Below are 12,345 nucleotides of genomic sequence, written 5' to 3'. Positions count from 1 at the left end.
ACTATAGCAATTTTCATCTTTTCGAACTTTCTCTTCTAGGAATTCATATGAAGGTTGGTTCAAGAATATTTTCACACCATCGTTTCCTCTCTAGGTGTTTCCTAAGCCCCAAATTTCCACGCCCCTCTGTTACGCAGTTTCAATTAGATCGCTCAACTTTCCCAGCAACAGCAACCGAAACAATATTTGTTAAAGTCCAATTCGATTTCTATCAACAATGAGATAGTTATGACAACGGCACAGAATCGAGGTGGCCGTAAATTAGAAAGTCCATAAAACACTCGAACAAAAGCTTACCGTGGAGAACCCAATCTCAGAAACTTGGGAGTAGAGGAAAGGGTGTTCCTATCAAAACTTTTCCAACTTCATTTCTCATCTGAGAAATTGTGGGGAGGAATTACCCCTTACAATACAGATGTCGCTTTTCCACGGTAATCGGGTTTTTATCGAAGGAAGTTTCCGCATCGAGAAATCATTGTGCATGGGCTTGCGATGAAGGGGGGCTGGGGAATCCATTGTTGAATTCTTCATTTCAGAGACCCTTCCTTGAGATATCGAAAAAGGATATTGATGCAGAAATGCACATAATAATGATTTCTTCTTCAGTGAAGAGTGAAGAGGATCAATAGGAACAAACGCTTCAACGCAATGAAAAATCGAATTTTCACTAACTTGTTTTTGAACAACGTTAACATCAAATTGAGAGGGATGTTCTCAATAAATTAGTGAAAAACAGGAAGAGAACATATCAAGTATTTACGAGCTGTTTATTGTTATCACATAGCAACTTATTAGAAGTGTTACAGTGAAGATTTGCATCCAAATACAGAACCAGATCTACGAAATGCTGTTTGAATTAAGGGATGTTGAACGAAATGTGAAAATCTTAAAATTGAAGTAACAAGACACCGTCGAATATAAGCAGATTCCCCAGAGTATGCTTAATACCGTTGGCGATCAATATCCTTCGTAAAGGACCATGAAAAATTGTATTGGAAGCTTCAAAAGAGGTGAACATTTCATTGAAGAGGTTCATCGATGGAGCAGGGCAGGTTCTGTATCCCTCCCTCAGCGAAAATACCCGTGCAATTCATGAATTATTTAATCAGGACGTCGATTTGGGCTTTAAAGAATATCTACGTCACATAATAATTCATATGAAAGAGTTTACATTGAGTTCGCGTCGGTTTGTAATTTCTGCAAATTGTCTAAATGATGTTTACATTTGAAATAAGAGTATACAGACTTCCTTTCTCCGTTCAGGGTGACATAGGTTTCCGATAAAAAAAAATTAAACATAATAGTGCCGAATCGGGAAACTTAATTTTCGTGAAGCATTTGAAAATTTATTTTATAATGTTCGACTCGTTAGCGAAGGGGTATAAAATATTTAAAAAAAAATCGATACTTTTGTGTACTTTTCTGCGTGATACGTTTTTTGTAGTTTATTCATCCAAAAAAGAATCGAAGAGGGTTTTTCCACCCACCATGAAAAATATCAACCCTCATACCATTTGGATTACTTTTTCGCTTAGGTCATCTCATATTCGCCCAAATGGCTAGCGATAAATTCAAAAATTTAATCCGCTGTTTGAATAAATCAGATTTTACGAGATTACTGTCACTGCTCCTTCCACCTATTATTGCAGGATACTGGAATGATGATAATTTTGCTCTCCTCCAAATTATATCCCCATTTTGCTGTGTTATTTGCGACTGTAAACGTAAACTGCGAATTGTGGGGATGTACATTAATGAAATTTACGCTTAAGGTTGGCGTTATTGGATAGGATGAATACGTAATTCGAAAAAAGGGATACAGTTAGAACAGAAGAAGTTATTCTTACCCGTGGGAGGAGAATGCTCCTCAACAAGAGATATAGAGGCTGGAGTACCCCAAGGATCAGTACTTGGGCCACTTCTGTACAACATATACATCCACGATATTCCGAAAAATCCAAGAACCATGCTAACGTTATATGCTGACGACACAGGCATAGCAACTCGACACCGAAACCCTGAAATAATAGAACGAGTTCTACAAGAGTCGATTGACGAAACAAATGACTGGTGCATAAAGTGGAAAATCAAGCTCAATGGACAAAAGAGCCAAGCAATATTACTACAGAAGAGAAGACTGCGACCCACAACGAAACTGGATGTTGACGGCGAAGAAATCGACTGGAAAAATGAAGCCAAATATTTAGGAATAACGCTTGACAAAGGACTTACTTGGAAAAGTCATATCAAACAAGTAATCGACAAAACGAAAGCAGCGATGAATAGACTCTATCCTCTGATAGGAAGAAGAAGCCACATGTCGAAAGAGACAAAACTTAAGATAATCAAAGCCGTTGCTAGGCCTCAACTGACCTATGGATCAGTTGCCTGGGGTTTCGCGGCAAAGAGCCATATCAAAAGAATTCAGGCCACTGAAAACAAGCTGCTACGATGTGCAATAGATGCACCTTGGTTTGTCAGGAATAGACAGATTTATAAGGACCTGAAATGGGAAACCATAACGGAATTCATGAACAGAAAAGCAGAGAAATTATTCGAAACAGCGAAAAACCATCCGAATCAAGAACTCAGGAGACTAGTGGACTACGACCTAGAGGAAGACAAAAGGAGAATGCGAATTTACCGAAGGAGACCAAGAGATCAATTAAAAAGAGATTAAAATAACAACAGAAACTTATTGAAAAAATTCAATAAAGTGTTAATCCAATAGAGGATAAACACATAAATCCCAGCACGATAGTGTGCGAGAAGAAAACCGATCAAGAGATGAACGGTTTATAGGCAAATGCCCGGAACCAAAATTCAAGAAGCAGTAGGGTTTTTAGTGGGTCTCGAGCTCAGGAGAGTGAGAAACCCCACACTGTTCCCCCTCAGGAGATGAGGGTGGTTCGTCTGTCTTGCAGATTTTCCCCCTGCTACATCAAAAAAAAAAAAAAAATATTCTTACCCAAAGAGAAACTTTGAAAAATGTTTGTGTGGAATCTCCAAGAAATATAGACCAAATATTTGTTCATTGTTGGATACACAAGTATTTAGAGCAGAAATGCTGTAAATCTAAATGATCAGAGCTGTTGATGGTGCCCATTTCCAACTATATTAATCTTTTTAAGCATACAATGTTTTGGAGCCTCACTTCGGATGACAAACATACATTCCGCATTCCAATTGTTCAGTTATAATCCTGCAACGTAGAGCGTTTGATGTGTTTCAAATTACACTGAATACAATATACATTTCCAGGCAAGCCTAAGCTTATTAGGTTGAAATGAAACCGGAAAATAGGGGTTCCTTTGTTATGACCGGAACGTTGGTATATTACATTTGAATATTTCGGGATTTGGAATGTTAATTGGTATAAACTTGATAGAAGGATGTATGCCGCTGGTTGCTATTTTGAATCTGATTGTTTCAAGAGGAATATAGATCCCCTGTGTGTGTCAGTGTGCAGTTGGCAAACATGGAAATAAGCTCGGTCAATCGATGATCGAAGGAGATTGCATTTGATCAAGCTGTGTCAAAGTTTGATATGAAACTGTTGGATTCATTGGGAGTTACATAAAAAATAATTTAATGTTCCTTTCATTCAATATGGGAAGGTGGCCTGGCCAATGATAAGGAAGAAAAATAGCCAAAGAGCAGAGCATCCACGACGTTTGCATGCCTATGATTCATTGATAAAATTTTGGTACATTTTGGAGCCTATTCTGCGTTAATGGCATGCATGAATTTTCTGTCGTTAGAAATAAAAATGCTACACATTTTCCTATTGCGCCCTTCATAAGGAATCATTAATCATGTCATGAATAGATAAGCCACGATAATTTCTGCCAAAAACTGCATCAAGTAACTACAAGATGTGGAAACAATGATGATTGAGTTTTGCAGCAATTCTTCTTATTTTTCTTATTATTCATCATGAATATATGCCTTATTATTCAAAATGATTTTGCATTGACTTGATATTCAGGTTTATTGGCGCACCCCACACAAAGTCAGCAAGAAACAACATTTTTTATGGTAGCTTATGGTCCTTATGCTAAATTTGCTGTAGAGTCGTAGGTAAAACTTTCCAACTAAGAGCAATATCGAGTATCAGCTATAATTTGCGCTTCAAATCACATAATTGACAAATATTAATCGAACAGTGTTCATTGTGTTTTGACGAAGGTTGATATTCCTGTCCAAATCGGTCAACAAAACGCAACTTGAGCAAACTTAACCCAGTTAAAACAATTCGTCCCGCTCTGTCAATTGAGCCATGTTTAGCCTCTCGTAATTACAAGTTAAATATCGATCTACCGCTTCTTCAAATATTATCCTTTCAAACAAACCCACCGATGGTAAGTCGATGCAATTCATGTTTGAATTATTCACCCTTATTGACAAGTGAAAATCGTTAGATATGGGAAAAAATACTTCTCAACATCTGGTAACTCGAAATTTTTGTGTATCATCCCTCGTTTTTGACGTATGAATCGATAAATGGAAATAACTTGACCTATTTGACTATCTTATATTTCCTTGGTCGAGGTTGTCATCATAGTGAAAATCTTATAACTGAGTCGATATATCTTGGATAATAAATGTGTTAACTATTTCATTATACGGTTTTGTAAGAAAAACAAAGGTCATATCATTGTGTCTGTCATTTTCATTGGTTCTCTCATTCAAGAAATGCGTTTCGCGAAAAATTATTCAATATAACTTTCTTCGTTATCTCAATACTCACAGTTGAATACAAAATGCAGGCCCCAAGCAGGATGATCTCTAATATGGTCCACATACCAGTCGAAATTGCCTGAAAAGAGAATGATACGAAATGTAATATGAATATAAAATCGCCTCTGAAGTGTGAGTTATGACAGTCGCATTCATCGTTATGAAGAAACTCGTTTGCATGTGGATTTTCAGGGTGAAAACGATGTTTGGCGGAGTCGAGAATGAAACTGCGCCATCACAATGAACTTTTAATGATATGTTTCATAAAACACTGGCTGGAGCGAATTAATCGAAAATTTGACAAAGCGAGCATCACCAGTAGATTTTTCGCGAAAAATTCCCTTCAACTTGATGTGATTTTAACCTAAAAATATGTAAAAATACTCACTTTCGCTTTTCGATGTTTGAAGACTAATATACCAAGGATAACAGTAATCGCCATGCAGCCTAAGTGGATGGAAAAAATGATGGTTTTCAGGAAAACATCGGCAGATACTAAACATGGTCCATTCGTTACATTACACGTTAGTGAAGACTGTTGCTGTATGCATCTGCTGGAACAAAAGGTTTAATATATTCATGAATACTTGAAAGCTTCTTAGGCATTTTTTTCGACTATGTGACTTATGCCTGTTTGCAGCGACTCACTTGAAGGCACTTAAGGTCAGATTTCAGTGAAATCTATCGGTGCAGACATGAATTAAACCCAAGATCTGAAGATATAGTACAATCAGATTGGGGGTTATTTGGGATTGCAGTCAAAACCCCCAATCTGAGTATAAGCAGACAGTCGATACTTTTTACCTGATATAGTACAATTTCATACAATGTAAGATGTAAGATCAAATCCAGGAATCTTTAATGAATGATCAATAATTAGAGTTTACACGAATTCCAATCTGGAAGCCAAAATTCTTACTTTGATTGTTTTTACTTATTTGATACCAGAGATACCTGATAAAAATGATAAAATATATTGGTTAATGTCTCAAATTTAATGAAACCTTAAAACTCTTTAAGGACAATTGCTCTATGGAAAATAAATTGGAAAACTTCCTTCGAAATGAAATGTCCACTAGCTTGAATTCGAAGGAATATTGTTGCAAAGTATTCAAGTGGAAAGAACAATCAGAAGCCGTTCTTTTTTATAACTTAACAATACCTCCTTTGAAGAAAAACTTCGGATCGATCACAAGCCGTGGAAAGTTGATAACGTGAACGCCAAAGTTAAACGCATGTTTTAGAAGTTTACGGGTCTTTTTCAACTCGTTTGAGAGAAGGAGGATGGGGACACAAACATAATTAGAATGTCAGGAACCTCGTTGGGGAGATCGCACTGCAGATCCCCCGATAGAAAAATTCCAGCGAGTCGGCAAAAATTGGATTAAGTTTGGTTCTTGCAGATGAAAACTGGGAAGTAAAAGTTAGTCTCAATCGACGTGGTTCTTTACAGGATAACTGACTCAACTGAAAATGGAGTTCACCACAAGGTATACAGATGTTTAAAAAACGACTAGAATCAAATTTATATTGAGAAAAATCGTTTCAAATTTGAGACGATCTTTCATCGGTCATTCAAAATTCACTCCAGTTGCGCGTGAAATAGGATTTTCCGCAGACGTACCTATATAACAATTTCATCTCTCTTAGTTTCTATGGATATTATGTGAGAATCCCGAAGGAATTTGATGTGGTGAAATCGGTGAGAAATAACGACCCCGTAAATGAGTTTTATGGAGTAATATTCCCGCCCTTATTGTAACTCGGGCCATAAAATTTGAGAACCAGAAGAATGAACAATGTGATGGGGAATCTTGAAGGAGGGAGATATTAAGAATTAATTGAAGGTAGTTGAAGAAAATTTTTAAGCGCAATAAATTAACTCAAGTATCAGATGAACTTTCGGAATCAAGCACGAAAGAAAATTATTGCACCCCTAAAATTTTACACTCTCGCTTATTTCATTTTGAGACACGAATATTTCGAATAGAGAATTTAAATTTGGTACATTCGCTCGTTTTCCGAAAGAAAACTTTAGAAAAAAAAATCTGATAACTGCACTTCAAGTAAAATACAGGGTGTCTGTAAACAAATGTGAAGGACTCAGAGAGATGATTCCTCGATGGAAATAAGCAGGGGTAGTTCCTATAATTTGTTTTTGAAATCGACCTCCCTCTCAAAATACAGCCTCTGGAAGACGATGACAGTTTTTGATTTTTTTCAAGGGTTCTAAAAAACACTGAGTCATAAAACTATACATAATATGAAGCACTAAGTAGATGTTACTCGTCATCGCCTTCCAAAGGCTGTATCTTGGAAGGGAGACCGATTTCGAAAAAAAAATTATAGGAACTACCCCTGCTTATTTTCATCGAGGAATCATCTACCTATACTTCATTCACTTTTATTTTAGCAGTCGGTTGGCCATGGAAATTTGACACATTTCACTCGGTATAGTACGAAAATGTGGGGTTATGAAGCTTGTCAAAACATTTTTGGGTTTTAAATCAACGCTATGTTGCCCGTTCTACGTAAAAGTTTCTGTTATTACGTATTTTATCACAATGTCGAATCTCTTCGGAAAATATGTAATTGAAGTTTATACAAACTGATTGAAGGCATACCAAATCCAGTTATTTGCATGGAAAATACAAGAGATCAGTATATCATAATATGTACTAGCTTGAGGAGAGTTAATGTTCGTTATCTTCTTTGGCTTACATCATTTGTAGATTTCAAAAATAATAACTCGAAGATGAAAAGCATTTGATGCAGTGGTTGGGAATGGGTATCTCCCGAAGCAATTAACAGATAATTACAAGAATGTTAAATTCTTCAACAAAAATCATCTTGCATCAATGGAAGTAAAAGGAATTGAAGGAAGTTTCAAGTTAAGATGAACTTCACCTTTGAACAAAAATTTCACATGAATAAACAAGTAACAGGGCAACTTGCGCGTATTTGTAGCTATTCATCTTAATACATTGATGTAATAATAATAATTATAGGTATTTATTAGTACCTTAAGACATTTACATTGTATAGGACAAGTCAAATGAAAAATAGAAAAATCCATTTTAGAGAACTTATTCTCCGATGACATTTATCGAAAATCGAAAGTAAACTTTTCTCATTAATTCACTCAAACATAAAATTCTCAAATGCCACCACTTTTTTGGGTCTCCCAATAGAAGGAAATTCTTTATCATCCTCTTCATTCACAATCCTTCTGATTGTGGAAATATCCAGCTGAAATATATGTCGTTTAGATTCAGATGAAACATCATATAAATTCTCTTACATTGAATATGTTCGCTACCGTCTGACGTATTGTGGATTTTAGAATATCAGGGTATGACTATTTGAATGAGCGGACCAGAATTCTAAATAGCACTTCCTGAAACCCTGTCTCTTTTTTCAATCACTTTCGGCATTTTCGTAATAAAAATTGATATTAGTTTTGGCAACGGCGTTATGACATTAACGACATTTCATGAGTGCCAACCTAACTTCGTTCTAGTTACAAAAACTTGAGAAAATTATTTCATGGCCAACCGACTGCTAAAATAAATTTGAATGAAGTATAAGTCCTTCTCATTTGTTTACAGACACCCTGTATATTCAGCGTGTGTCAGGTTGATAACTCAACATCGTATTGTACCTCAAAAAGCAGTTCTGTTAGTTCTTCTGAAGAACTAACAAATTTCTTGGATCGTCAGTAAAATATAAAATTTGCTCAGAAGCTGAAAGAAAACGACTACTCTAAATCTAATCTGATGATAGCAAATCGGTTTCAATAAACGGCAAGAATTACGAGAAATTCTTTGATGTTGCACCTACACAAAGGATCCAGATAATTCGATAGCAATTAGCGAAATACGATATCCCTATAGAATCCCCAGCAATCAATTCAGTTCCGAACTAGGAATCAATACGTTAACTCGAAGCTAACTGCCATCCGCTATATTCTGCAGCTGGATTTCACTTTGTCAACGAGTTGTGGCTCACCTTCCTACCTTACGTTAATTGCTGTTTGAGGGGGGGTGGCTTTCACAGAACCTTCCAGTGAATTTCGGACCATAATTGGTTTGCAGCAAGCATGAAGACCCAAGTTTCAAACGGAGCCGATACTGTTTGGTTTATTTGCACAACGTATTTACGAAAGTTGGCAAATTTCAATGCGAGTTGTGGGTAAATATGAATCCTCGATATCGCCTATTTGATTTGATGTTGTGGATGTGCAGTGGGATTGGATCGCACTCAACTGGAGGAGGGATGAGTTTCCAAAGAGTTTGGTGCTTTAGGTATGGAAATATTGGGAGAAGGAACTCGAAAAATACGAGAGGATATAGATCTATTGACCTGTTTTGAAGCACCACCCACCTCTCTGATAATTCGTGAAATTGTAGGTTCTTTTGAGGATGCAGGATGAAACCAACGAAAGACTAGGGTCCAAAATGATATTCACAACTGAATAATACAATTAATTTCAAGACAAATTGTGTCTGCAAGTATTGAGATGAAAATGGTAGTGTTTGCATTGGAAAAAAGGGGTTTTCTAAAGAAAATGAAAGATTCCAGATTATATTAAACTAATTGAGTTAAAAGTGACCCTTTTGACTACCTCAGATAGCTAACAACATTTTCACCATCTCAGTTGGATTCCACTATTCTACATCGACTTTACACTCACCGCAAAGGATCTATCGAATCAGCCACTTCTCTGTCGACATCAGCATTTCTGAATTCTCTCCAGCTCTGATTCGTAGGCTGAGGATTGAAGTAGCCTGGGCGACAAATGCATCTGTAGCCCTCTTCCCCCTCTTGCTCTTCCTCGCTCGGAATTGGTTCACACTGAAAACGAAGGAGATTTAACGAATTTGTGTCCGTGAGAAAACTGTGTCTACTTTGATTGAAATCGAGGTTTGCTTCCCGGGGAAGACACAGCGGAAAATGAATTATCTGTATCTTTTCCGGGAGTGAAATTGAAGGATGAAGCAACAGGTTGTATTCCTTAGGAAAGAAGGAAAATTCAGAATATGGAGGTCTTGAAGAATACAACATAAACGAAGCATCGTTTTGTGGTAAAGTTGCTGATATTTCTGGACTCATTTTTAGATTTGTTCTGCCTATGTATGAAATATACACTGCGCAAAAAATTAACGCACATTATGGAAATCTCAAATTTATTCTACAACTGAAGGTGTTCTCAATGATAATTATTTTTATCAGAATTATGCATGCATATGTTATCCACTTTCAACGGTTTTTTTCAATACAGATGTTTTTTCCCAGCAGGAATAAAGAAAGATGATATTATCAGATTTTGAATGTATTGGCTCCATTCTAAAATCAGTTGCTCTCGATCAATTCTAGTGATCAATAGTTTTTCTTTCGTTTGATTTTCTACACTCGATCGCTATGCAACGCGAAACACGCAATTTGACCCAAGAGGAATGTGCCCAAGCGGTAGTTTTGCGAGAAGAAGGGTGGAAATACACAAGAATTGCAGAAAGGTTTGGAGTTTCCCATACAAGTGTGTCCAGAATGTTGCAGCGATTCAGGAAGACAGGTATGAATGTCCGAAGAGCAGGACAGGGTAGACCACGGGTAACAACTGCCATTCAAGAACGTTACTTGAGAGTTTCTTCGTTGAGAAAACGGTTGGCAACCGCTCGCCTCCTTCAAATTCAGTTTGAACAAACTCATTAGGTGCAAATTAGCACTCAGACAATAAGAAATCGCCTCAGGCCTCAGAGAATATGATTTAAGGCCCCGTGTCGCGGCAAGAGGCCCAGCTCTTACCCCAGCCCATCGAAGGGCGCGTTTGGATTTTGCGAGAGAGCATATCCATTGGGAAGAGGCCGATTGGGAAAGAGTTCTCTTCACAGATGAGTCTAGATTCTGCCTCCACCATTGTGATCGACGTTCCCTTGTATACAGACGTACACATGAAAGATATGCTCAGTGCAATTTCCTGAATACTACTGGTTTCGGGGGAGGATCGATTATGGTATGGGGTGGAATATCTTCGACTGCTCGCACAGACCTAGTGGTCGTTGACAATGGAGCTATGAATACTGATGAGTATATAAGAAACATTCTTGAAGAGCATGTAGTGCTATTTGCCCCATACATTGGTGAAAATTTCATTTTTATGGACGATAATGCCAGACCCCATCGTGCGCGCATCGTTCAGGAGTACCTTGAAGAGGTTGAAGTCTCTCGAATGGAATGGCCAGCAAGAAGTCCAGATCTCAATCCGATTGAGCAGGTTTGGGACAACCTCAATAGAAGGCTGAGAAGTTCAGAAAATCATCCAGCTACTCTTAATGACTTAGGATTCCAACTCGGAGAAATCTGTGAAGGAATAGATCAGAACATTTTAAGATCATTCATTTTGAGTATGAATCGTCGTTGCCGAGCTGTGATTAACGCAAGGGGTGGAAATACCAAGTATTAAATCACTTATCAGCATTTCAGTATTTTGAAAATTGTTCATTTCTCTTCTTTCACATAAGATTCGGTGAAATTCTGAATTTTTCTTCCATTTAATGTGTCTTGTTTCGTTCAAAACCTTCCCGAGAGAACATAAAAAATAAGTTATAAAGTCAATGTAGAGTTAACTTTCATTAAAATTGAGATTTTCAGACTGTGCGTTAATTTTTTGCGCAGTGTATGATTATCGAAGATGCGATCGCTTACCGTGGTCGACTCATTGTGACATCTATGCTTTGGCAGGATTCCTTCCAGGCTCTCATCACAGGGATTCAGGATAACCCTCACGAATAGTCCAATGCTGATATCTGACGTTTTCAAGACGTACCCGTAAAACCACTGGCTCCGGAAGAAGTAACAGTCCATGAAAAGTGGGGTCCAACCTGTTTTGCTCTCAGAGAAGCTTCTCCAGAAGCCTTCGGTTTCCGAGGTTCGATTGGGGAAGACCTTGAGCCTCCCCGAGATGTTCAAGGCCAAGTTATACTCTTTCGTTTTGGTTATTATGACACCGACGACTTCTTTTCTTCGGGTTATGATGTCCCGTGAGATGTTGGCGAATTTGAATAAATTGTTGTTCACAACCTGAAAAAATGATTAGGGAGCTTTGGATTTGGAAATGCATAAGTACAATTGAGTGAATTTCTTTATCAGCATATAGGCTGGATGATTTGCAATATACTGCGTCTAGTAAGCTGAGAAACTTCAAATTTTGACTGATTTTTCTCACCTTATGATAGATCTCGTAGGTTACTTGCGATGCATCGAAAGTCAGTCCGGATGACGGGGTCTGTCTGGAGACGAACTTAATCTGACAAGTGTCATTTCTAGTGGATGTTGTGAAGGCAGGATTCAAGAGAAGAAGGAGGAATAGTAGGGCTTCGTTCATAACGTCATTATTCGAAGTAGAACGACATGGCCTCTATGAGGAACCTGAAAAAATAAAAGAATTGGTTCACTAATAGTTATTCATCATCATACAGAGAATAGTACTTTCGAAAGTGCTACATTTTCACTTGAAATATATGTATATTATATTGTCATAATCCTGCTCGGTCTAAGATTATATAAACATTGAAAAGATCCAGGCTTTGAAGCACGGAAACTTCT

The 12,345-nt window shown here is 37.4% G+C and overlaps 1 protein-coding gene across 6 annotated transcripts in view; it reads right to left on the bottom strand.

The window, feature by feature from the left end:
• LOC123311988 (probable G-protein coupled receptor 158) overlaps window positions 1-12,345 on the bottom strand; it is a 50,089-nt gene that overhangs the window by 22,082 nt on the left and 15,662 nt on the right. For 5 of the 6 annotated variants that reach the window (XM_044896145.1, XM_044896149.1, XM_044896150.1 and 2 more), the window contains 5 exons: window positions 11,966-12,168; window positions 11,446-11,820; window positions 9,434-9,594; window positions 5,129-5,294; window positions 4,751-4,819 (listed from right to left, as the gene is read on the bottom strand). In XM_044896145.1, coding sequence (XP_044752080.1) covers window positions 4,751-4,819; window positions 5,129-5,294; window positions 9,434-9,594; window positions 11,446-11,820; window positions 11,966-12,124 — 930 coding nt within the window. In that variant the 5' untranslated portion in view covers window positions 12,125-12,168. The remainder of the gene's footprint in view (window positions 1-4,750; window positions 4,820-5,128; window positions 5,295-9,433; window positions 9,595-11,445; window positions 11,821-11,965; window positions 12,169-12,345) is intronic. The other variant, XM_044896148.1, reaches the window with a different exon arrangement.

The sequence above is a fragment of the Coccinella septempunctata genome, chromosome 4 (assembly GCF_907165205.1).
Source record: "Coccinella septempunctata chromosome 4, icCocSept1.1, whole genome shotgun sequence".
NCBI lineage: Eukaryota > Metazoa > Arthropoda > Insecta > Coleoptera > Coccinellidae > Coccinella > Coccinella septempunctata.
The sequence above is the reverse complement of the archived record's forward strand: the minus strand, read 5'-3'. Positions and strand labels throughout refer to the sequence as shown.